Below are 25,687 nucleotides of genomic sequence, written 5' to 3' on the forward strand. Positions count from 1 at the left end.
TAGAATCTTAGATTTTAATGTGCCCTTAAAGATTATGTAGTTAAACCTCCTAAATTGTGTTAAGCCTCCCTATAGTATCTGTGCCAGTTTTTGCCTAACCTGTGGTACACATCTCCGCTGATAGAGACCCATTTTTTATTTTCTAGAATGGCATGCTCCAGATGTTGATCTAAATATGTTTCCTTTAATTTTACCCACTGGCCCAGATCTAATTCTGTGCAACAAACAGAACAAATCTACTTTCCTTTTTCCGCATTATGGTCTAACAAGTCTGAAAGCAACCATCATGTCCTTTTAGAATTGACACTTTCTGGTAATTTTTCAAAGGAACAGCATCAAACACGGAGTAACAGAGGGATGCCACTTTCCTACTTTTAGAATCCATTTTTCTGTTAATGATATCTAAGGTCACATTAGCTATTTTGACAGCTGTGTTTTTTTGTTACTAACTTCATTGGTACCCATAAATCCTGCTATTTGACTTACCATTCAGGCTTTCAAGATTCAAATAATACTTAAGTACCATTATGTGCTAGACATTGTGAAATATCAGGGACACAAGGAGATTAAGACATGGTCTCTCAGTTCTACTGAAGAGATTGATGTGTAAACCCATGGCTGCGGTCTACTATACTTCCGAGCACTCAAATAAATACCTGTTTCTTTCATCCATCATAACTCAGTGTCCTACTCCAGTTTCTTTTATTCACATTTTGCAAACGCTTTCTGTTTATTCACACAAGTAATAGATAAAAATGATGGGGAAGCAGAAATAAATGCAGGTCCTTGAGGCACATCACTAAAAAAAATAAAAAATAAAAAAATTTAAATTTAAATTAAAAAAAAAAAAAGTATGCATTGGAATACACTCGTGAGTCACCACTGTTTGGGATGTGTGTTCAAGAAGTGATGTATTCACCCGTCCATGTTATTGCATGCTTGCATTTCTGTTTTTCACAAGGTTACTATGAAATGCCCTGTGGAAGGCCAAATAGTCCTTGTCTCTGAACATTTTTTTTCTAATCTGCCCAGCTGTAAGTCCTGCCAAAAAGGAGATGATGTTCCTCTGATAGGACTTTTTCAGGGAACCCATCCTGATTTCGTGTGATCGCTGCTTCCTCGTACAAGGCAGGCAAACATCCATGCGGATCACAGAATTGGTCTGCTCACCACTGGTTAGAGTTTCCTGCCTACTGATACTCCTGTCCTTTCCTGCTTCCTAATTTTCTTTTAGCTTATAAGGTGCATTTCACATTTCCTGGTGGGATCTGAGAAGTCACTCACACCTTTTACTTTATATCCGGCTGCTTCCAGTCAACACAATTGTTTGGTAACTACCAAGAAATTCTCAGTCATTTATCACCAATCATCAATGACTTCCTATGCCAAAGATTAGTCATCTGAAAAATGTACCCCAACTTTCAAATAGGGACAAATCTAAGATTCTAGTAAATCACTTAAAAAAAAAAATCTCTTTCCTATATGTTATTTTAGGTTGGCTGGAGTAGTGGTCTGCCTAATAAATTTGAAATAATTAAGGATTAATTAATTAACACAATTATACATAAAATAATTCATGGCAGTAAGCTAATGGAAGACACTGAATTTATGTTAGAAGACAAAGAAGAAGAGCCTCTCATTCATTCAACATGTATTTGTTGAGCATCTCCCCTGTGCCGGGCACTGTATCTAGGAACACGTGTAGTCATCACTCTGCTCTGACAGTCTGGGGGCTGAGCAAGCTGTATTTGAAAGACGATATACAGAGGTTTTCCAAAGACAGAACATACAAGATAAAGACTTGGAAGAGGGAGTACACATGTGTGAGTCATTAGGAGACAGGTCGATGAAATTGAATAAAAGGAGAACAGAGGGAATAAGAGGAAATTAGTGAAATCCATAGTACAGAGCCTGGATCGTAGAGCTTGCCCTCAGCTGAGGAGCGGGAAGCCCTGAGGGGTAAAAATCAAATGCAACTTGGATACCAAGGGAATCAAGAAAGAAGACCACGTCGCTCAAACTTCGCTGCATTCACATTTTTGTGACAAGCACTTGCTAAGCCTTGCCATTCCCGCTTCCCTCCTCACAGCAAGCTTGTAGGAGACGTTCTGTTTTTATCCCCATTTTACAGATGCAGACGTTAAGCCATACTTCTCAGGCCGCAGAACGAGAAGGTATCTGAGCAAGGATTCAAATGCAGGCAAAGTGATTCCTGACTGAATTTGTCAAAAAGAACCTGGGGCCTCAGAACAACTATCGGGGAGTGATGCTTAGATCCCGAGAGCAGTCTGCATATGGAATTACTTGCCGTTTTGTTTAGATACTAGTCACATCGAATACTTCACTTATTTGCTACATTTTCTGCTGATCTTCCAAAGACCTAAGTGCCCCAGACCTCGACCTGCCTCTTCATGGTGCTTTGCCATTTTCCTCCACCTCATCTCCCCTCATCCGTCATGAGCTAGTCATGCCGGGCTCTTTTGAGACCTCAGTTAGTACTTTCCCCGACTCAGCCTTCAAAGGTTTGCCCATCTCTATCTCCGCAGGCCCAGACTTCAAACACCTGGGGCACTTCTCTGGTCCCCCAGGCCGGAGCTGGTTTTACGAGCACGGGACCAGTGTAGGTTTACAGGGCCTCTCGCACAGCAGGGCCCTCTGCCCTGGGTGTAATGCTCTGTAACCACCATCGTGCAATCCTAAAAACTGCATCTGTGTGTTTTAAATAGAGTCCAATAGGGCAATGGGGGGTTGTGCCTGGAGCTTTGAGATTTGATTTGCTTACGGTTCTGCCTCCCTGGTTCTCCGGGGCCTGCTCAGCTTCCCCATCCCTGTCCCAGCCCAGTGACTTCTTTCTGTCCTCATCCTCACCTACCAAATGGCCTGGGCCAGCCTGGGCACCTCTGAGACTCTGCAAGGGTACATCAGTATGCTCAAGGGAGTATGACACGAGTGAGTAAATGGAATCTCGACCATGGCAGGTTGAGAGATACCAGCGAGTAAGAAAGGAAAAAAGTTGTTTACTCCTTTTGCACAGGATCTCTCCCATTTTAACTTTTCATCGAATTCTGCAAATTATGTAGTGATGCTTTCTGCAAGGGTTTCAGGTGCAGCGGCCCCCCAGGTATCACCAGGACAACATCTGTCCCTTCAAAAGAGGGTCGCCACTCCAGTTCTATCAAATCCTTCCCACAAAGGGATTTGAAACTAAAATTGCCCCATCTTCCGATTCTTCAAGCAAATCTGAATCTTTATATGAAACATCCAAATTCTTTAAAGGTCAATAATGGATTTTTTAAAATTGTTAAGCTATGAGGAAGGCCAAATAAAATATCTTTGAGGGCCAAAAAGGCTGACCCATGGGCCACTACTTTGTAGCCTCTAAGGTTCTGATTTATTGTAATTCTGTTTTAAATGTTATCTCCTCTACTAGACTTGGCTCTGTGAGGAAATATGCCAAGTGTTTGAGATTTGCTCTTGAATCTCCAGAACCTAACATAATTCTTGGCAAGTAATAGAGGCCAGTATGATGAAATGAAAGTCTAGTCACCTTATCTACAATTGCTACCTGACTAGAAATGCTTAGGTAGTTATTTTTGATATTATTGAGTATCTTCAGCATAGTGCATGTTTATGCATACATACTATGATCAAAACTTATACTCCACATTAGACAATTATTTCAGTGGTTTTATGATATGAAGCATGTCTTTGGTAAAGTGCAAAGATGCAAGAACAAAGAATCCTTTTCATCAAAGCGCTTAAGTATTAATATTCCTGAATGTCATGAATTTCTACACATAGAGGTTTAGAATTACATTGGAAAAGAAACATCAATGAATCAGGCTTTTAAAAACTCGTAAGTCAACAGGTTAAAAAAAAAAACGGCTTTTAAAGTACACTTTTATTCTAAAAAAAGTGAAAAATAATCACAAGACACCACAGATATTTTTATTATAAACTTAGAACTTCAATTATAATTGTACATTATGAAATTTTCAAGTATCCTATCAGAAAACTATGGCTTCCCTTGAAAATTTTGTAGTGAATTATGATGTAACAAAACAACACTTGACCCAGAGCCAAGATTCTTGGCAAGTCCTCAATTTACTTATTTGACTGTATTACCTTTAACGGATCACTTAGATCCTCTGGACCTTACTTTATGGGAAAATAAAGTTCATCTGAAAATTTTGAAGGTCTCTTCCAGTTCTGATGTTTTATGATAAAAAAAAAAGTACCACATTATTTAAAGTGATTTTTTTTCTATCAGTCATCCAACATATTGTAATTGAGGACCTACTATGTGACAAACGTTATTCTAGACACCAACGATACAAAAATGAACAAAACAGGCAAAATACCTGCCTTCCTGAAGTTCATATTCTTGTACCAGAAAGACATTAAAACAGGAAAAAAGGGAATTACACAGTATATTAATGGTAGCAAATAATGTGAAAAAAATATAGAGAGCAAAGTAGGAGGATTTTGGAATATTGTTGGAGGGCGGGAATGGAAGTTTAATTCATTAGCCTTAATTCATCGCCTTCATCGAGAGGTTGATGTTAGAACAAAGACAAAGGAGGAAAAGATGGAAGCCATGTGGACATCTGGGGGAAGGATATATTGGGCACGGAAAACAGTGCTAAAGCCTTGAGACAATAACGCCCCCGTCATGATCAGTAAACAGCAAAAATGCCAAGTTGGTTTGAATAGAGAAGGCAAAGAGAAGAGAAGTAGAAGATGAATTTATACAGGTAACTTGGAGAAAGGGTCATGTAGGACCTTTGTATTGACTTTGGCTTTTCCCGAGAGAAAAATAAGAGCAAACAGAGGGTTTTGAGCAGAGGATTAACCTAATAGGACATAGATTTTTAACACCTAGGCTATTATATTGATATTAAACGATAGATGGGAAAGGCAGAGGCAGGTATAGACCAGCTAGAAAGTTAACATAATTATCTAGGTGAGACGTGATGGTGGCTTGGACTACCGAGAAGAAGGTGGCCATGGAGGTGATGAAAAGCGTTTGGACTCTGTCCCTACTTTGAATGTAGTGCCAACAGGCTTTTCTGATGGTTTGGATGAAAGAATGAGAAAAAAAAAAAAAGGAAGAATTAAGAATGAGTCAACATTTTTGGCATGAGCTGCTGGAGAGATAGGGTGGTCATGTCCTGGTTGGTGAATACTGGGTAGCACAGGGTTTGTGGTGAATAGAAGCTGATTTGGGACATGCCAAGTTTACACGGAAATATCAAGTATGCATTTAGACATAGACTCTGGGATCCAAGAGAGAGGTTTAGTTTAAAGAGATAAATTTTGATAAAGAGTACATTTATCACGAGGAGCACTGGGTAATGTAGAGAATTATTAAATCACTGCATCGTGCACCTGAAACTAATATAATACTGTATGTTAACTACACCGGAATTAAAGTTAAAAACTTAATAAAAAGATTGAGTTGGAAATTGTCAACATATACATAGGACCGTGAAACTGTACTAATAAAATAAAAACTGTGAAACTGAACAACGTCAACGAAGGATTGGCTGTTCAGAGAAGCAGAAGTTACCACACAGATTACAAGCGGGGGATGTCCCGATGTTAGTAGGTCAAAAGGGATGGAAGAAGCAGCAGCAGAGTTGGGTAGGGAATGGCCAGTAAGAGAAGAGGATACCAGAGAAGTATGATACCCTGAAATCCAGGAGAACTGGGGGAGAAGTGGGGAGAAGTGTTCCAGGGGGAGTGACTGGCATGGCAAATGCTGCGGAAAGCTCAAGTGGGATCTATCGGTGTAGAAGTCACTGGTGACGTTGGCGAGAATTCCCTGGAGTGAAGAGGGACAAAACCCAGGTGGAGTGGTCAAGAGGCAGAGAAAGAAGAAGAACCACCAGAAACAGCAGGTGTAGACAAGGCTTCTGAGGAGTGTCACCGTGAAAGGAAGCAGAGGAATAGGGTGGAAGCTGTAGAGGGAAAGAGGGTCAGGACAGGTTGTTTCTAAAGCTGGGAGGGTAGCGGCGTGTCTGTGTGCCAACGGGAATGCCGGCAACAAAGGAAATACCCATAATGTGGGAGGAAGGGGAGGGAATTGCTTGAGTGATACTTGGGAGGAGGTGAGAGGAGAGGAGACCTTGTGTCTGGAGAGAGGAGCTGGTCTTAGCTGGAGGTCGCACAGCTCATCTTCGGCCCTAGGACAGGAGGAGGAGGAGGAGGTGAGCGACCCATGTTACCAGGTGGGCAGACATCGGATGACATAGAAAAATCACTTCCTTATTGTAGTAATTAAGATAGAAGCTAACATTGGGGTGGGGGGGATTGCTTAATATGTGCCGGAAACTTTTAAAAATATTGCCTGTATCATTTAATTCTTGGAACACTTGTAACATAGTTAACGGATGAAGAAGTAGAAAGTCCAAGACATCGGATGACATAGAAAAATCACTTCCTTATTGTAGTAATTGTTTAAGATAGAAGCTAACATGGGGGGGGGGGGGTTGCTTAATATGTGCCGGAAACTTTTATTTTTATTTTTTGTGTGTGTGCTGGAAACTTTTAAAAATATTGCCTGTATTATTTAATTTTTGCACTCATAACATAGTTAACGGATGAAGAAGTAGAAAGTCCAATGACTTGTGCGCTGTCAGGCCCGGGCCAGTGGCGCAGCCTGGCCTCCTCCCAGCCTGGTGGTCTGAGCCAGGAGCCTGCTCTCCTAACCACTGCGCTGCCCTGCTTCTGTCCTTTCCAGGAGAAAGCATCACTAATCTTACTCTGCACGGATCATTTTTTTTTGCTGTCACCCTTTTAACAAAATGCTAACTTTTATTAGACACTAATTAGGGATATTATGAGATAACGTTACAAAAATCAATCCCTTAGAAATCTCTTCGGGGTTTATTATTGGGATCGTACCTCAGGGCAGAAATTAAGAATTGCCACGTATTGATAAATTACACTTGAAAAATTGCTTGGCTTTATCATAAATCTGGTGATGCTCACACCCACAATGAAACGGAGATAGAGGAAAAACGGAAAAAAAAAAAAAAAAAAGGATGCATATCTCCCGTGTAGGAACGTTGAGGCATATGGATGGAAGGGCCTGAGCGATAGTCCCGCTTACGAGGTATTTGGTCGACTTGCCTACTTTCTTAGCACTTACATCCATTTACGTGAGGCTTTGTTGCATTTGGAGAGTATTGAAGACAATGGGGCACTATATCCCAGCGGCCTTGAGGTTTGCTAGAAACTCAAAAAAAAAAAAGAAAAAAAGAAAACTGGACTCGGCTTGTTCACTTCCCTTCTCTGGATGCCTGTGCTCTAACCAGGCTTGAGTCCACTCCACATCCGCTCCTGTCTCCTCTCAGTCCTAGAGGCTGCACAAAATTTAAGTGACAGGAGCTCAAGGATGCAGATGCATTGGTGGGTTCAGGTCACCCAGTGATCTCTGTCCCACGCAGCCCTTAAATGCCCGCACGTTTGTGGGCCAGAGTCCTGAGGCCACAGCTTTTTTTTTTTTTTTTTTTTTAAGGCCAAAAGACAAAATACGCCCAATGGATATGCATGGGTGACTCCCCCAGGCTCATCATAACCCCCAATTCGAAACTTAGGTGCGACAACAAACGCAGAGCTTGTTGGATGAATGGATTTAGTTCCTGGAAACCGTCTTAGCAGAATTTGCTGAAGGCTTTCAACTTCGTGCTACAAAATGAGAAGTTTAACCGGAACACTGGTTGACGCGTTTCCTTTGCTATCTCTCTAAGAGCGGGATCGGAAAGTTTTAGGGCTCCGTGTTCTCGGGCTGGCAGGGTTTAAACAAACAAGGTTCCCTTGACACAAGAGAAGGTTGCCTCTGTGCTCCTAGCCGCCTGCTTGGAGTTGAGCAGTACCCAATGTCTAACGCAGCCGCAAGGGGCCAAGAGCAGCCCCTTACCCTGCACCGTAGCTCGGTGGGCGCTCCGATGATCACATCTTAAGAGTCGTGTCTGTCCTTTGCGTGAGCACCCCTGGGGCCTTAGGACTTCTCCGAGGCTCACCCTGCCGTCTGTACGACTCTCCCCGCACGGTCACCATTAGCCCTGTTTCCATTTGGCCTACCAGATACCCGTTATTTCTGGATTTGACCTTGCCTCTCATCTTTTGGCTCTCTGCTCACGCAGAGTCGGTACCTTCTTCCTTCCCTCCCTACCCCTACTCACCTCTTTCCCTCTCCCTGCCATGACGACGGCCCACTACGTTTTATTATTATTATTATTATTATTATTATTATTATTATTATTTTCCCCCCTTTAGCTTCAGGCTCAACATTATTTCCACTGTGCTCCTGCCTTATCCAAGTGCGACCCCAATGTCAGCCCCCCGCCTCCTCCCTTCCTCAACGGCACCCTTCGCTCAGTTTATGGAATCTGTCTGTGGGACTTGACATCATCCAACCAGGGACCCCTCTCAGACTGTTCCTACAAAGCTTTGTTTTGTGGGTGTTCACTACCTGCCGGCCATGCAGCCTCCCTGAACCCCATCCACACGGGCCTGCGTGCAGATATTTAATACACAACACACCATGAATGACTGCGATCTTCCCCGCGGAGATGAACTCTGTTGCCTCTAGACTCTTATTCCTTCTAAGCTCGTTTTGTCGTGGTCCCGATTTTGGTGGCACTTATCCGATTCCTTTAGGAGGATAAGTTTAGGTAGGTATTCCTTTAGGTAGGTATTGCCTTATAGCTCTTAAGTTTCCCTTCTATATTTTAAACCCCTTGAGAACAGGCTCCATGGGCGACAAGTCTGTGTCACCCATAGGACCTCGCTTCCCAAAGGTTCTCTCTGACCTGACAAATGACTGTGTTTCTCACAATGGCAGCGAAGAAGGGAGGGAAAATGATAAAAGGAAGACAGGCTAGCCTGTGTTAAATATAATACAGATCGACTTTTCGATTCCTGGGCCAGAGCCAAGAGATGCTAAAGATGGGCAAGGCCAGGGGGGCTCCAAGGGCGTTCTGAGCGGAGAGGAACATACTAGGCAGCCGGACCTCAGTGGGCACTTTTCTTTCCTTGATTATTCATCTATTACCTGATTAGCCTACATGCTGGGGGGGGCAGATACTGGGGGGCCCCGTGTGGGCAGGTGTCCAGGATCTGTGACCAAGGTGGGCCACCTGGATTATACTCCTGCAAAGGACTTCAGCTGTGAACTGCCCAGAGAGGAAGCCTCCTCACTGACCCCCAAGTCATGACATCCACATTGCAGGATCGCGCCGGGACGACGGGGCCCGCCCTCGGAGGGGACCCTGGCAGCTGTGTGCGGGTGACGGAGGACGCAGCTCCATCAGGCAACCAGGACTCGGAGCAGAGAGGGCAAAGCCTGCCACACCAGCCTAGAGGGTGGTGGACAGCACCGGAGGCCCTGTTGCCGCGTCGGCCCAGATCTCAGGGGCTGGATCGTCGCCGTCTTGAGGCCGCCCGAGGGGTTCAGCTTCCCCTGGAGCATCTGCTTCGCGAGCCAACCCTACAAGCTGGGCCCACTTCTTCTCTCTCTGCAGAGTAACAGCCTGCACACCTTCAGCTTCCTTCCCTTCCGAGTCTCAAAGTCGTGATAACACAGAGAGCGGTGGCTGCGAGCTTGCGGGGAGCTCATTACCTTACAGGAGCCACAAAGCCCAAAGGCCTGAAAAGAAGCCGGTGCCGAGGGAAGGCAGGCTCTGTGCGCTGCTGCAGCCGCGGCCCTCGGCTTCTGCCGCCTCTCGGGGAGCCTGAGCGTCCTCGGGCCCGAGCTCCAGGTGGCCTGCGGGCGGTGGCAGTGGGGCCTCGGGGGACCCAGGAGCAAGAGGCGGGCTGGCTAGTGGGCTCTGCGTGGCGGCCTTGGGCGACTCCCCAGGCCCCTGACCCCCAGGCCGCTGACCCCTAGGCTGCTGACCCCCAGGCTGCCGACCCCAGGCTGCTGACCCCAGGACATTGACCCCAATCCACCGACCCCAGGCTGCTGACCCCAGGCCCCTGACCCAGACTGATGACGCCAAGGCCGCTGACCCCCAGACCCCTAACCCCAGGCCACTGACCCCAGGCTAGGCCCTCGCCAAGCCCCAGGCCTTGCGCATTTCCCTGAGGAAGGGCCCTGCTTGTTGGAGTCGGGCTCGGGGGCTTCCAGCGACCCACAGAGACCCAGACTCATCCTCCTGCATCTTCCCCTGTCACTGGAGGGAGCCCAGAGCCGGGGCCCCGGCCGGGGGGCCGGGGGTGCACGCCAAGCCCTGGGCCCGGGAGGGGCTGGTTCGGTGGCCGTGTGTGCGTGTGAGTGTGTGTGTGAGTGTGTGCGGGTGCGGGTGGTTTGTACAAAGAGTGAAAGTTGAAGTTAGAGGAGCTGAAGCGCGAGGCCCAGAGGGTAGGCCATGGCCTGTGACGGCCACCGTGGGCCCTGGGCTGCGGCTGTCCCTCTGGGAGAGAAGCCCGTGGCTTCCCGCCGCCGAGCCCGAGGCGCCCCTGCTCCGGCGCCTGCCCCCCGCCCGCCCGCCGGGTGCTACCCGGGACTGGCCCCCGGCCGAGGCGGACACGGCTCTGGGGAACGAGGCCCCGCGTGCTGTTAGCGTTGGGCCAGCCGCTGGTGCTCCGGGACCTCCGAGATCAGTGTGTCTAACAGGCTTCAGGTTTACTCTGTGCTTTCGAGAGGTTTCCCTTGGGTACATGAGAGTGAGCAGGGGGCCAGGGGCCGGGGGCCGGGGGGGCTTACATCGTGACCCCAGCCAGGGCGGATGCTGCCCACAAGCCCGCCCGGCGCCCCAGCTCCACTCTGTTGAGACCACAAATCACACTCCCTCCTTGGCGACACGATGGCAGCTTCGAGTAGGGCTCAGCCGGTGACGTCGGCGTGAGGCTAGGCCCCGCAGTGGGCGAGGACGCTGTCCTGGTGCAGGTGAAGAACCCCAGAGCCATCCCGAACCTAACTGCCACCCAGGGTCCGGCAAGAGATGCAGGCGCGCCCTGAAGTCACCCCCTCCTAACCAGGAGGAGCCGCCAGCCCGGCGGCACCCAGCAAGGAGCGCCACCCACCGCCCCGCCTCTACTCCCGTTGCAGGGGCTCCAGCGGCAGCCGCTCCCCGCAGCCCCAAGCACGGAATCCGCGCATTCTGCAGTCTGTTGTCTGGAGATGCAGCCCTGGGTCGACTTATTGCCGCCTTTGTTTTCCGAGCAGATATACGTGTGTGTCAGTGAACCAGCGTGTGTGGGGACGTCCGTATTGGGACGATGACAGTGGCGGAGAACGGGACCTAAAGACTCAAGTACGGCAAAACACAGGCATAAGGACTATCGCTTCTGGATGGCCTCCGACGCGCCGTCACGTGCCCTTTCACCTGTGCCAACGACGTAAAATTCAGGAGTTTCTCGATATTTGTTTAAAATGAACCGTTGTTCAGATTTTGACGTAGGCTGCCCACAAGTGAGTCCTTCGTTACGTGATTACGGATTCATTAGGCCTTCATCCCTTGCCCCTTTCGCTGGTGTTTACTCCCATTGCGTAACGCGTAATCCTACAATATCTTTAAATGATGACTCACAACGTTCCGAATGTATTTTGCATTAGAGCGTCGCATAAACGTTTACGTAAAATATTAAGAAGAAGCTCATCTTTTTATTAGGTTGTGGTCATTCATTACTCTTTCAACCATTTGGGTTTATTTCATTGGGTCCTATCACAACACAACGTAAAAATTACGACGTGACTGAAGATACGGCGCAGGTGTGATCACGATTCTTTTTATCGTTCGCCACGACTCTTCCAAGGTCTTAGCTGGCTGTTGACCGTTTATATCATTCACGGTGAAGCCTACGCTTTTGTGCTGAGATCGGATCATTTCAGATACTGAATTAGGATTAATTTTTCAGCATACCTTCCTTTCTACTAAATTTCTTTGTCATACTACTATTAACCTATTTATATGTTAAGGGGTTGTCACACAGTCCAGAACGTATCTGACATTTATCCAGGCCTCGATTTCCAAAATAATAACTAAAATATAACTTGTGTCTGTATCATATGCCAACATCATAATTATGTACTTGAAGCGAGTTATGTATCCAGACGTACAAAAAACTCAAGACGGTTCCAGTTTTGTATCCTGATTTAGAGAAAACCTATGTGAATTGTCAAAAACTTGATTTTGTCATGTTTATTTATCTAGATCTTCAATCTCTTTTGTTATATTTATTGTAACTTTACTCATTCAATTGAAACTGATTGAATATCTGATATATATATATATGTATATATATATATTAGACTCTATGCTAGGTTCAGGGATTAAAAAATGAATTCCTTACTGTCCATAAGCTCCCTTTCTTGCAGAGCAAATAATGTGTGGATAGTTCTAGAACAGTAAGAAAAAGGAATCGTGGGCACAAAAGTAAGTAACCCAAACTTCAGTAAGTGAGCGTGGGTGTGGAGCCGCAGGCTTCCTGCAGGTGGAAGTCCTAAGCTGAGTGTGCAGAGAAGAGGAAGCGTGTCAGGAGGATACGTAGAGGGAGTGCGCTCCGGGGCTGGAGATGGGATTTGCAAACAGGCTGAGGTGAAAGCTCAGGACAGGTCTGGGGAAATCGCGTTCTGCAGTTCACCTGGGACTCAGGACTGCGAGTGAGGATGTTGTGGGAAGTGAGGCTGGACAAGGAGGCCGAGGTCAGATAATGGAGGCTGTTTTGTGCTTTGGGAGGACTTCATTCTGAACGCTTTTGTGTTTTTAAGATCTTTAAAGTAGGGCAGCGAGGGGGTGAATGATGGGACGGGATTCCGAGTGCTTAGGAAGCCCCCTCCGGGGACTCAGGGGACGCTGTTGAGAAAGGGTTCCCGTAGGCTGTGACCGCAAGGAAAGGGAGAGTAGTTGATCCAGAGGAGACCGAGAAGTGATGGAGGCAGAGGGCGAGGCGACTGTCTGGTGGCTTCTGCAAGAGTAGAACTGGCCCAGTGCTCCCCAAGTGGAGACCGTAGAGGAACCAGGGAGACGTGGCCTCCACATGGAAGAGCCTGGCAGCACCGTCCACCAGGGCACAGGCGGCACGGACTGCGGGTGACGGGACGGAGAGGGGGAGTCCAGTGCGGTCACCCCACAGTGCACCCCGCGGAGAGCCAGCGGGCGGCCGCAGGCCCCTGGAGTCGGGGGCGCTGCCCTCGGAGCCCTTCAGGTGCAACTGCTGCGAATCCTTGCTAGTAGGCACACCTTGATAGGAGTGGTAAATGGGCGCCGTCCCCCACGACGGGCATCTGTGCCCCTTCTGACCCCCCCTCCCTCCCCGCAGAGGACTGGTACGAGCAGTTGTGTCCCCTCATCTGCGCCCTCAAGGACTGCATGGGAGAAGTGGTGAACCGAGCCAAGCAGTCCCTGGCCTTCGTGCTCCTGCAGGAACTCGCGGCCGGCTTGCCCCAGTGCCTGATGCTCACCCTCAGGAGGGACGTCGTCTTCAGCCAAGCAGTAGGTGCCTCTTGTCGCGCGGCGCGGGGACCTTGTCGGGCGGCCAGGGAGGCCTTAAGTACGTGTTTGTGCAAACAGGTGGCCACGTCTCTGAACGTGTGTCCTGCTCATGGCGCAAGAGAAGGCCGCCCACCCCGTCACCACCGGGGTCGGCTCACAGCGCCCAGCGGAGGGACAGGGGTGGCTGCCGCACACCGACGTGGTGCCGGGGCCGGCCAAGAGCTGCCTTTGCAGTCTCCCATTCACTCGGCTCCCTCCAGAATCCCAGGACGGGGCCTCATAATGATCTCTCTTCGGTTTTGTTTATAAAATAAGTTTGTAGGGGGATCCCTGGGTGGCGCAGCGGTTTGGCGCCTGCCTTTGGCCCAGGGCGCGATCCTGGAGACCCAGGATCGAATCCCACATCAGGCTCCCGGTGCATGGAGCCTGCTTCTCCCTCTGCCTATGTCTCTGCCTCTCTCTCTCTCTCTGTGACTATCATAAATAAATAAAAATTAAAAAAAAAAAAATTTTTTTTTAAAATAAGTTTGTAGGGTAGTAATGCTTACGGGCAAGGTTTAGCAAGACCAAGCCTACGCCGTGACATGGAGCCGGCCTCCATCGCGACGGCTGTCCCAGTGATTGCTTGTGTCAGGCATACACTTGCTGGTGCACGTACAAAGAGTACAATAACATAGAACAAAATAAAGGGAATACTGGTCTTGTGAGTCCCATGAACCTATGGATATGCCTTTGTGAAAAGATAGTTTTACACCCACAGCCACAGCCGAGTCTTACAGACACGCACGCGGGGGAAAGGAGACTCTTTTCTAAAAAGGGATCTTTTAACCACACTGTCCGGGTCCCCCACTAGCTCATGGCTGTTTCACACACTTGAAAATTGTCATTAAATCTGTGATGCCAAAAAAAAAAAAAAAAAAAAAAAAAATCTGTGATGCCAAAAAAATAAAAATAAATAGAAAAATAAATAAAATAAATAAATCTGTGATGCCTCAGAAATCTTAAATATTTTTCAATTAAAGTCTGCTGATCCCAATTTCTTCAACGACTTTCTTGGGTTTTTTTTTTCCTCCTTTTTTTTTTTTCTTTTTTTTTTTTTTGTAGCTTGCTGGATTGGTGTGTGGTTTTATCATCAAACTACACACGAGTTTGCATGACCCTGGCTTTCTGCAGCAGCTTCACACCGTGGGATTGGTGGTACAGTATGAAGGACTGCTGAGTACCTACAGTGAGTATCGCTTTAGTACCTGTTAACAGTCACCGTCTCACGCATCAGGATATTTGATCCACAGATTCTGTGGTTAACCATAAAAATGAGGAATAACCCTCAATGACATCAGGCATTACAGAAATAACGTGACTTTCAGTCCTTTGCATTCATTCACCTTGTAACTGTACTCTTACCCCGTTTTTTGAGGATGGAATTATAGATTATCTCATGGAGTAGGAGTAGTGGAGCCCTGAGCAGCCATCTGGCTTTTTTAATATGAAAAGCCCTTTGCCAACATAGTTTCAATGACTAGATTTTTAAAGTCCCAACTCTGTATTGTCTAGAGCTGCGCTGTTTAATACAAAGCCTGGTGTGGCTGTTGAGCACTTGAAATGTGTCTAGTCCAAATTAACGTGTACTTAACATGCACACCAGATTTCTTTTTTTTTAATTTATTTTTTATTGGTGTTCAATTTGCCAACATACAGCGTAACACCCAGCTCATCCCATCAAGTGCCCACCTCCCCTTCCACCACCCCTAGTTCGTTTCCCAGAGTTAGGGGTCTCTCATGTTCTGTCTCCCTTTCTGATATTTCCCACTCATTTTTCCTCCTTTCCCCTTTATTCCCTTTAACTATTGTTTATAATCCCCAAATGAATGAGACCATATCATGTTTTCCTTCTCCAATTTCACACCAGATTTCAAAGACGAGTAAAAACTTGTTTTATAGTAATAATTCATAATTTCACATTGATTTATAACTGAAATGATATTTGGGACATGCTGGGTTAGAGTGACATATATTATTAATTTTACCTTGATAAATTTTGCGCTTTTAAAAATATGGCCACCAGGAAATTTGAAATCATATATGTGGCCTGCGTTACATTTGTACTGGGTATTGTGGATCTACTTCTGTTTCTAGAAATTAAATATCAGTCCCGCCAGTGGAAAGAGAGCTGCATGATACTCCAGTTCATAAAGGAGTTAAAACTTCCCTGTAGACTTCCAGCAAGTGTGCCCATTCTTCTCTCCCCCAAAGGGTACTTGGGCTGCTGGAGTCCACTGAAATGGTTCTTATTTCACTGCTGAAAGCCTTCAGCCTCCGAGGAGAAGTGTTTAGAGTATATTCACTGCATTCGGAAACTCATTCACTAAAGCGCTCGAACAAATCCCAGCAGGGAGGTATAGTACCAAGTGACATTTTCTTTAAATAGTGAGTTTGCAACAACGCACCTTTTCCGCATGTAGGTGATGAAATCGGGATGCTGGAGGACATGGCTGTTGGCATCTCAGATTTGAAGAAAGTTGCATTTAAAATCATCGAAGCCAAATCCAATGATGTCTTGCCAGTTATAACAGGAAGGCGGTAAGTGGTGCCCATTTCCAATGAGACCAAGCTTTGTTAGATATTTGTCTTAACTCTTGACAGAGGAGCCAAGGAGAATTAAGGTTTGGTTTGGACATTTTTCTTTTGTCTTTTTTCCTACTTAGTGAGAAATGAATGTAGGTGCCATAACAGGAAGATCTTGAAAAGCTTCTAGAAGGTTCACGAACGTGTGTAAATTTTGTGGTAGCGAATTGAGCATAGTAAGGCTCCCCCCTGAAATAGGAGGAATTTAGAAGAACAGCAGGCATGAGAAGAACATTCCTCTCTTTCTTATTATCTAGTCCAAAGCTCCGGGTGTTTTTACTTTTGCTGGAATCATTTGGTTAATAGCGTTATAATTCTTAAAGTGACTTTATATTAAATTCTGTTAAAAGCAGCAACATTTTAGAAAAGATCTATTTCTGTGTCAGGGCCATATACCGCCGTTTTTCTTAATTATTTTTGACAATTCACTCACAGACTGAGATTTCTGAGAATGGTTTTAAATAAATAGCATCGAATGTCAGCGAATGATGGGCAAAATATCAGAAATAATTAAGAAAAATGATGGCGTGTAAAATAGACCTCCAACAGAAGAATTATATTCCATGGTAAATCATTTCAGTCACAAGTCCACCAAATGGTGACCATTCTGGCACTAGCGCTTTTAAATGCTGCATGAGGATATCTGAAATTTGAAACATTCTTAGATCACAGCGAAAAAATATGAGCATGCGAAAGAGAAAGCCCTCCTCATGCTGGAGAGAGATGGAGAAAGAAGTAAGTTATTGTAAAAGTCCAAACTCACTTGCTTTCTTGTCTGTAGTCAACAGATGATCCTATATTTTGAATATTTTAGAACAAATATTCTATATTTTGCATGAAGGATGCTCAGGGACACATGATTGAATGAAAGGTGACCATTTCATATACATAAAGAAAAAAAATATCCTCATGGAACTAAATATTTCATCTGTGCACTCATGCTTAATTTTCTGTGCATTGGAAGAAAGAAGAATAAATGTGCTCATACACACACCTGGAAAATAGTACCGTTCCGTATTACTGTGGGGATTATCAAAAGTGGGAACCTGATATTTCTATCGCGATTGATAGGGGAAGTTTATCGGGCCATTTTGCATAGGCAGGGTACAGACGCTTTTCCTGAGGAGTCTGCAGGCTGGATCTGAGTTCAAAAGCTGTGAAGCAGATGTGAGTGGAACTCCTAGGATGGCAAAGTGAGCGGCTTAGCAAGTCCTGTCTCCAGGATTTGGAGCGACTTTGCAATTGGACACAATTGTCTAAAACAGCCACCTTGAGACTAAGGAGATAAGTCGACTGTGCACACGAACTTACAAGTACTTATTAATGAGAAAGCAGTGAACGTTGGCTCAGACGTTTGGTGTCTGCGGCACTCTTGCCCAGAGTCGCTCCCGTGGAACCCAGCTCCGTCAGCAGAATTTTACGGGGGCAACGCAGGCTGAAGAGACCAGCAGGTTCACCACCAGAGGAAACGGACTTGATTTGGATTGGAAAGCAAAAAAAAGCACACTCCTGAAAAGTTGCTGGAAACAGTAATGATTTAGACAACAATTTCCTTCACAGTAGCATCCAAAAGAATAATTACATCAGGCCAAATTTAACAAAGTACTCTAAGAATTGTACACAGAACACGCAAAATCGTGCTTAGAGAAATTAATAACATCTGATAAGCAGAAAGACAGTCCGTGTTCCCAGATTAGGATACTCAATATCGTTTAGATGGCAGTTCTCCACAAACCGATCTATAGATTCATGCAATTGCTGTCTAAATCCCAGTAGTCTTTTGTGCAGAAATTGGCAAGCTAAACCTAAAATCTGTATGGAAATGCAAAGGACCCAGAATTCCAAAAACAATTTTCTAAAAGGACAAAAGAAGACTTACACTTTCTGATCTCAAAACTTAATATAAAACCACAATAATGAAGACCCAATAATGAAGTACTGGCATAAGCACACACATCTAGATCAATGGAACGGACTTTAGAGCCCAGATATAAACTACTATCTTTAGGGTCAATCGATTAGTGACAAAGGTGCCAAAGCCAATAGAGGTGCCATTCTCCAATAGAGAATGGAGAGTCTTTTCAAGGAAATGTTTCTGTGACGATTGGTTATCCATACGCAGGAAAAGTCATTTAGAACCTCGACTTACATCATACACAAAAAACCAACTCATGATGGATCACTGGTCTAAATGCAAGCTAAAACTATGAACCTCCTAGGAGAAAATATTTCTTTTTTTTTTTTTTTTTTGAGAAAATATTTCCAAGTTGGGTAAGGGAAAGAGTTCTTCGATAGGACCCAAAATTCTAGATTCATAAAATACACAATTTGATGGATAGAATTTAGTCAAAATCATAAACTTTGAAGGAGCAAAAATGTCATTAAGTAAATGAAAAGACAAGCCAGATTGGGAAAATACCTGCTAATCATACATCCTATAAAACACTTGCGTCCAAAAAGAATAATAAAATAAAATAAAATAAAATAAAATAATAAAGTAAAATAAAATAAAATAGTAAAGTAAAATAAAATAAAATAAAATAAAATAAAATAAAATAAAATAAAATAAAATACTTGTGTCCAGAATATATAAGGAAATCTGACAACTCAACAATTATAAGACAAAAAACCCAGCTTAAAATTGGGCAAAGATTTGAATATATATTTTGCCAGATAAGACCTATTATCAGGGGCTTATATCCATATGGAAACACAGTCAACATCATTAGTCATTAGGAGAATGCAAATTAAAGCCACAAGTAGATACCACTTCACTCACAGTAGAAATCATCATAATCAGAAAGTCAGACAATCACAAGTGTTTGCAAGGATGTGGAAAACCCAGAACCCTCACGTTGCTGGGGGGCATGTCGCATGGTGCTGCCACTTTGGAAACAATTTGGCAGTTTCTTAACAAGTTAAACCTAAAAATTACTATATGACTCTTAGGTATGTACCTAAGAGAAAATGAACCCATATGTCCACAGAAGAACGAATGCATTATTCATAGCAGTCCAGCTGCGAAGTATCCCAAGCAGCCATCAACTTGTGGGTACGTAAGCAAAACGTGGTGTATCTATGCAATAAGGTGCTGTACCCAGGAATAAAAGGGAACAGACTCCTGAAACATGCTGCTGTCTGATGACTTCAAAGTCATGGAGCTAAATGAAAAACGCCAGACACAGAGGACCACATACTCTGTGATCCCGTCTACATGAAATATGGAAAGCAGAAAAATCTGCAGATAGAACATAGATCAGTGGTTTCCCGGGGCTGGCAGCAGGCACACAGGCTTGAGAGATTTTTTTTTTAGGGTGATGCAAATGTTCTGAAACTGGATTATACTCAGGATTGCACAGCTCCATACATTTGCTAAAACTCAGAGTCATACACACTTAAAGTGGATGAGTTTATGTTGCTGATGATTTAACAGAGCTGACAAAAAGTCATCGTGACCCATTATATAATGCTTCACCTTCAGCGCGACCTTTACACGTGGGCGGACTCATGGATTCTTCTCGTAGTCTTGAAAGACTTGGAATAAATAAACATCAGCCCTCTGTGAGCCAGGCTTTTGTTAGGGGCGCTGAGAGCAGTTTCAAAAAGAAAGATAATGTGTCCATTCATGTGGGGGTAGCGCTAAGATCCCTGCCTGCTGGATTCACGGTATGTCCTGGTTCTCTTGTCCGAAGCCCAGGTAAGGAGCAAATCTCAGAGTCCGTTGTTCCGCGTAGTACGCGTCAGGATTGTCATGCTAGAAAACTAAGAATATTTTCACAAAGAGCCTCACTAATTGTCCTGTGCTTCTTTTCCCAATACATATACTGCCATCCCGGCACTATATATAGCTCCAGAAACACATGGATTTTCATAAATTCTGAGCAAAACTCTCCACATTTCAATAGTCGGTTCACACTGCATCAGAAGATGTCAAGTTTAAAAATACACAAGCAGCTATTGTTGACCATGTTCTGTGAATCCTAATTTAAATTTTCAGCACTGAACATGAGGGGTAATTTTTACTGGAAATTTCCAATGGAAAAAAAGAAAAAAAAAAAAGCTCTTGTTGCAAAAATGGTCAGGAACCCCCAAAGGCTGCATCTTAAGTAATGAAACCATTCCATTTCCATCACGCCGTCACCACCGGGGAGGCTCATCAGTAGCCACCACACTCAGGCCATGCTCAAAACTATCGTAAATGATTTGATTTGCTTCACTCGTTTCACTGTGTTGAAAAAATCCATCATTAAAGTACTTCTCTTATTCTTGAGACTGACTAGGTCTTAAAAATAATTAAGAAAATCACTGTTGAGTCTCATCTGCACGTGGCCCGGTATACGAATGAACTAGACGTCCTCCCTTTTCTAAAGGCGCTCAGAGTAATGGAGAAAAATTCTAAAAATGCAAATAGTTGTCCACGCCGGGTCACTTCAGAGTGAAGGGAAGGACAGGGCCATTGCGTGACTTAGTAGCGGAAAGGAGGCAGCAGCCGACAGCCGCAGCGGCTCTGTGTTCCAGCCGCGAGATGCTTCTTTCTGCCGACGCGGACATAGGGCGAGTGGAGTAAGCCCCGCGTCCCCTCTCTGTCCTCTGCTGTCCCCAGCGAGCACTACGTGGTGGAGGTGAAGCTGCCGGCGCGGATGTTTGAGGTGCTGCCCCCGCCGGTCAGGGAGGGCCAGCTGCTGCACGTGCACCCCGTGCTCTTCAACGTCGGAATCAACGAACAGCAGACGCTGGCGGACAGGTGAGCCGGGCCGGGGGGTGGGGGGGGGGGTGCCGCGTGGCCCGGGCCAGGTGTTAGGACCCTGCCCTGCGGGCTGCGGGCGGGGCTCAGAGGGGCTCGAGCTGGCCTCTCCCCTCGTGTCGTCCCACGTTGCTCCGCAGCAGACAAAACCCACGGTTCACGATTGCTGGCCCACCTCCGACATAAGCGTGGCAAAGGGAAGAGGGGAGTGTGGACGCCAGGGCCGGATTGTCCACGTGCAGCGGCTCGTTCGTGTTTGCAGGTGCCGTGTGCGCGTCCCCTTGGAGGACTGTCCGCGTTCACGGGCGCCTCAACACTGTGACCTCAGCGAGTTGTGTCCGACTCCCTGGACCTAGAGCACAGTCCTTTATCCCCTTTTGTTTTGATTACTAAAGCAGTGGTTCTTTTTTTTTTTTAATAATAAATTTATTTTTTATTGGTGTTCAATTTGCCAACATAAAGCAGTGGTTCTTAGGAGACGTTAGCACATCACTTCGTAATTACCTGCCAGTCCAGCCGCACGTGTTTGTACATAGTCCCATGAGTTGCTGTCAAACACATTTATTTGAATGGAGGAATTACTTCTGTATCTTAAGTGGTTCACATGTAGACATTATTGAAAATGTGCATGAGACTTCAAGTTCGTAGAATACATTTTGAAAAGATTTTGGAGAAAGAAGCCGCCATCCTGCTGTGAGGCCTGGCTGGAGACGGTGCCCTGCAGGCAGGACTTTGGGAGAGGTTGATACTCTTCTATATTTAAAATGCTTTCTTAAAAATAATTTTTTTAAATGCTTTCTTGTCTGTAACTCACCCTCCCAATGTCTCCAGTTTAAAGGCACCGAGCAGGGCAGCCTGGGGGGCTCAGCGGTTTAGCGCCGCCTTCAGCCCAGGGCATGATCCCGGGGTCCCGGGATTGAGTCCTGTGTTGGGCTCGATGCATGGAGCCTGCTTCTCCCTCTGCCTGTGTCTCTGCCTCCCTCTCTCTCTCCCTCTCTCTCTCTCTCTCGAACAAATAAATAAAAAAATCTTCAAAAAAAAAGGCACCTAGAATATTCTTTGCCATGACTTGCTAAGTGTGTCTTAATCTTGTACCAACGTCTTATACTAAATTAAAGACGCCACTACATTTATAGTCCTCTTGAATTTCAATGGTGATCAAAAAAAAAAATCAATGGTGATCAAGGTGCCTGTCTTTATCTGTCCTCTTCCAATGATTTTGCCTTCTCTCCTGCTTATCCAAAAGATATTTCCTGGACAGCATAGGTTTTCATGATTCTTACTTGTCAGTCACAGAATTAGGTGGCAGCTCTGTATTTCAGGTTTAATTTCAAATCGCGTAGAAGCCATTAATCTCTTTTCTTATAGTATGCATAAATCAGAATATAATTTTGTTCACTGTGTTGTACAAGTTTTCCTGGGTAATTGAGCGCTTTTGCATGTCAGTACCTGAAGTCGGATTATATTTTAGTCGTCTATACACATGCGTCCCACAAGCAAGCCAAATGGTCGAGGTGAAGGATATTTATGGATGCAAATTATTCAATTTGGGGGGTGAAAACCCACAGCACTCTAAATTAATTGTCTCTTCTTTGATACAGTGGATTACAGAGTGTTTGGGGCTTGAATTAATAAGTTAAGGCCTGTGAGTATGGTCTTGAGAGAGATGCGAGAGTTCCCATTTACAGACTTGTCTAGGAAGAGTTAGCCGTGTAGTTACCGTTGTATTTTCAAGCCCTCTATTTCAGCTCAGGTCTCGGTCTCAGGGTCATGACACTGAGCGCTGCATCAGATTTTCTTAAGATTTTCTCTCTCCCTCTCCTTCTGCCCCTCTCCCTGCCTCACACTCTGTCTCTCTCTCTCAAGAAAAGATGGATAAATAGATAGATGAGGGATCCCTGGGTGGCGCAGCGGTTTGGCGCCTGCCTTTGGCCCAGGGCGCGATCCTGGAGACCCGGGATCGAATCCCACATCGGGCTCCCTGCATGGAGCCTGCTTCTCCCTCTGCCTGTGTCTCTGCCTCTCTCTCTCTCTCTCTCTGTGACTATCATAAATAAATAAAAAATTAAAAAAAAAATAGATAGATGAATGGATGAAATAGAAGATCCCTTCCCTTCCTTCTCTCTTATCTCTCTTGACTATTTGATATGGATATTTTTATATATATATTTTATATATGGATTTTATTTTATATTTTTATATTTTACATATGGATGTCCGTGTGTGTGTGTACATGCACACACACACACATACACTTTTTTTCATATCTGGGAGTTATTATTTTTTTTTTTATTATTTATGATAGTCACAGAGAGAGAGAGAGAGAGGCAGAGACACAGGCAGAGGGAGAAGCAGGCTCCATGCACCGGGAGCCCGATGTGGGACTCGATCCCGCGTCTCCAGGATCGCGCCCTGGGCCAAAGGCAGGCACCAAACCGCTGCGCCACCCAGGGATCCCATATCTGGGAGTTATAAAGACACATTAGACTTGAAAAGGAGACAAAATGGCAAAGTAGAGGAAAAACTCAAAGGAGAAGCTGGAAGGTCGGCACTCTGATACCGATCTGAGTCAATCACTTCCTTGCTCTTCTCTGAACCTTATTTCTCTGATTCTGAATTTTGAGCTTTACCAGGCAACCTCTATCTACAAGTTAGGTATGCTGTATAATCCAGCTGTAATATTTTACTCCCTATTTATCCATTGCCAAAATGTAGGCTTTGTGTATCCATTCTGAATTAAGCACGTACTGATGACTCTGGGTTACCGTAACAAAATGCCTCAGACTGGGTGGCTGAAACTGCAGAAATGTATACACCATAACACCAGAGGCTGAGAATTCCAAGGTCAAGGTTCCCAGGCAATTTGGCTTCTGGTGAGAACTCTCTGACTTTCTCCCTGTGCGTTCACTTGACCTCCTTTTTGTGTACAAAGAGAGAGGTGAGCTCCCTGGTGTCTCTTCTTACAAGGACACACTAATCCTATTAGATGAGGGCCCCCACCCTCATGACCTCACTTAACTTCAATTACTTCCTTAGAGGCTCCATCTCCAAACACAACTACTGAGAGTTAGGGCTTCAAAATGTGATTTTTTGTGGGGGAGGACACGAACATTTAGTCCAAAACAATGATATTACCCCAGCAAGGTGATATTTTAAAAATACCATTTGATTATCATGTCTGAAAAAGTTAAGATTATATTTCAGAGTTCATAGAGAAACTCTCCAGTAGATTGTCCTGGGTCTGTATTCCTATTCTCCAAGTTTAACTCAATATAGATATTGAACATTGGCCTTGCACCTGTCACTGCCAAGCTGTGACACATAGAGAGCATGCAGTGTAACAAGATGGGTGGACGTGATCCCCGTCTTAAAAGAACTTACCATCCCATAAGGAAGCCATATCGGCATGTAATACGTTGCAGTTCAACTCATACAATAAGCAAAGATGTGGAAGGGGCAGGAATAATGGAGGAAAGAAGGTGATTCATGGATGGGAGAGGAATTCCTCAGAGAGGTGTCACGGAGTATGCGAACCTCTCACAAAGCCTGAAGGCTGAATTGATCAAGCAGACAAGGAAGAGAAGACGTTCTAGGTAGAGGGAGGATAGCGTGTGGAAAGTTCCAAAGGCATCTGTATGCCGCTGGTGAGGGGGAAGAGTGTAAGTAAATTCCCACAAGGGGTTTTGGAAACCTTTGTGGAGAAGGTAGACGCCAAACTAAGGAGATTAGGCTGTGTCTTTACAGGGAGAGAAGCAGCCGTGACGTGTGAGTGAGCTGATAGGAAGAACAGGCATCAGATTCACTTCTCCAGCTGCACGTGCAGCTCCTGGCACACAGTTGATGTCAAATAAATATTTGTTGAATGAATGAATGGTCTGACCATGACCATTCTATCCTGGTAAAGGATAGACCAGAGGGGACGAAACCGAAGGCATAGTGCTTGGATATTTCGGAGGCTTTATATCCAGTCAAGAGTGGATATAATCAAGCGCCTAATAATGACGGTGTTACAGATAAAGAAGAAAAAAATTGCCAGGCATGTGAGAAGATCAATGAGTAGAGGATGGGGTGGAGAAAAGAGAGGAAATCCAGAAGGGTGCCTAGACTGTAACCTGAGTTAATGGCGAATATTGGAGACGTGTTTAATCCTAAACAAAAGGAGGAGGTGGATTCAGTTTGGGCTTATGTTGCCTTTGAAGTGGGGCTGGATAACCTACACTGATATCTGGAAATACAGATTTGGATGGAGATACCTGTTGGAAGCCATTTACATACCATCCTTTTCGACAGAGACAACTTGGCCATAAGCTTAAATCTGGGAAATGCTTAAAGAACACACAAGGTCAGTGATATACACAGAGTTTGTTGTTGAAGAGGCGCAAGAGCACTACTACAAAGGCTGTCCGCCTTCACGCTGTGGACAGAAAATAAATGTTGGGGGCATCTGGGTGGCTCAATTGCTTAAGCATCCCGCTCTTGATTTCAGCTCAGGTCATGACCTTGGGGTCGTGAGATCAAACCCCACCTTGGGCTCAGTGCCAGGCCTGGCACCTGCTTGAGAGTCTCTGTCTCCGTCGCCCTCTGCCCTCCCCTGCCTGTCTGTCTCTCTCCTTCTCCCTCCACCCTCTGGAGGCTGTAGGGTCTATGTGTGCCTACAGCAGTTGGCAGTGTGTACAGTCTGCATGCAGCCAAGTGTCTAGTTTTAGTGTCCTGGACCCTCCCTCCAGCTGTCATGAGTGACGAGGAAGACTGGAGGCATGAAAAAGAAGAGGCAGGGTTTTTTACACTGCAGAAATACCACCCTGCAGAGGTAGGCAGGCTAACGTTAACTGCATACCAGTTACGCCCAAGCACAGGAGCCGGTGTTATAGAT

General features: G+C 45.3%; 1 protein-coding gene across 11 annotated transcripts in view; it reads left to right on the plus strand.

Annotated features, from left to right (window-relative positions):
• INPP4B (inositol polyphosphate-4-phosphatase type II B) overlaps positions 1 to 25,687 on the plus strand; it is a 366,072-nt gene that overhangs the window by 271,247 nt on the left and 69,138 nt on the right. For 10 of the 11 annotated variants that reach the window (XM_038564555.1, XM_038564564.1, XM_038564554.1 and 7 more), the window contains 4 exons: positions 13,273 to 13,445; positions 14,550 to 14,673; positions 15,908 to 16,025; positions 20,674 to 20,814. In XM_038564555.1, the coding sequence (XP_038420483.1) occupies positions 13,273 to 13,445; positions 14,550 to 14,673; positions 15,908 to 16,025; positions 20,674 to 20,814 (556 nt within the window). The remainder of the gene's footprint in view (positions 1 to 13,272; positions 13,446 to 14,549; positions 14,674 to 15,907; positions 16,026 to 20,673; positions 20,815 to 25,687) is intronic. The other variant, XM_038564557.1, reaches the window with a different exon arrangement.

This window comes from Canis lupus, chromosome 19 (genome assembly GCF_011100685.1).
Source record: "Canis lupus familiaris isolate Mischka breed German Shepherd chromosome 19, alternate assembly UU_Cfam_GSD_1.0, whole genome shotgun sequence".
In the NCBI taxonomy this organism is placed as follows: Eukaryota; Metazoa; Chordata; class Mammalia; order Carnivora; family Canidae; genus Canis; species Canis lupus.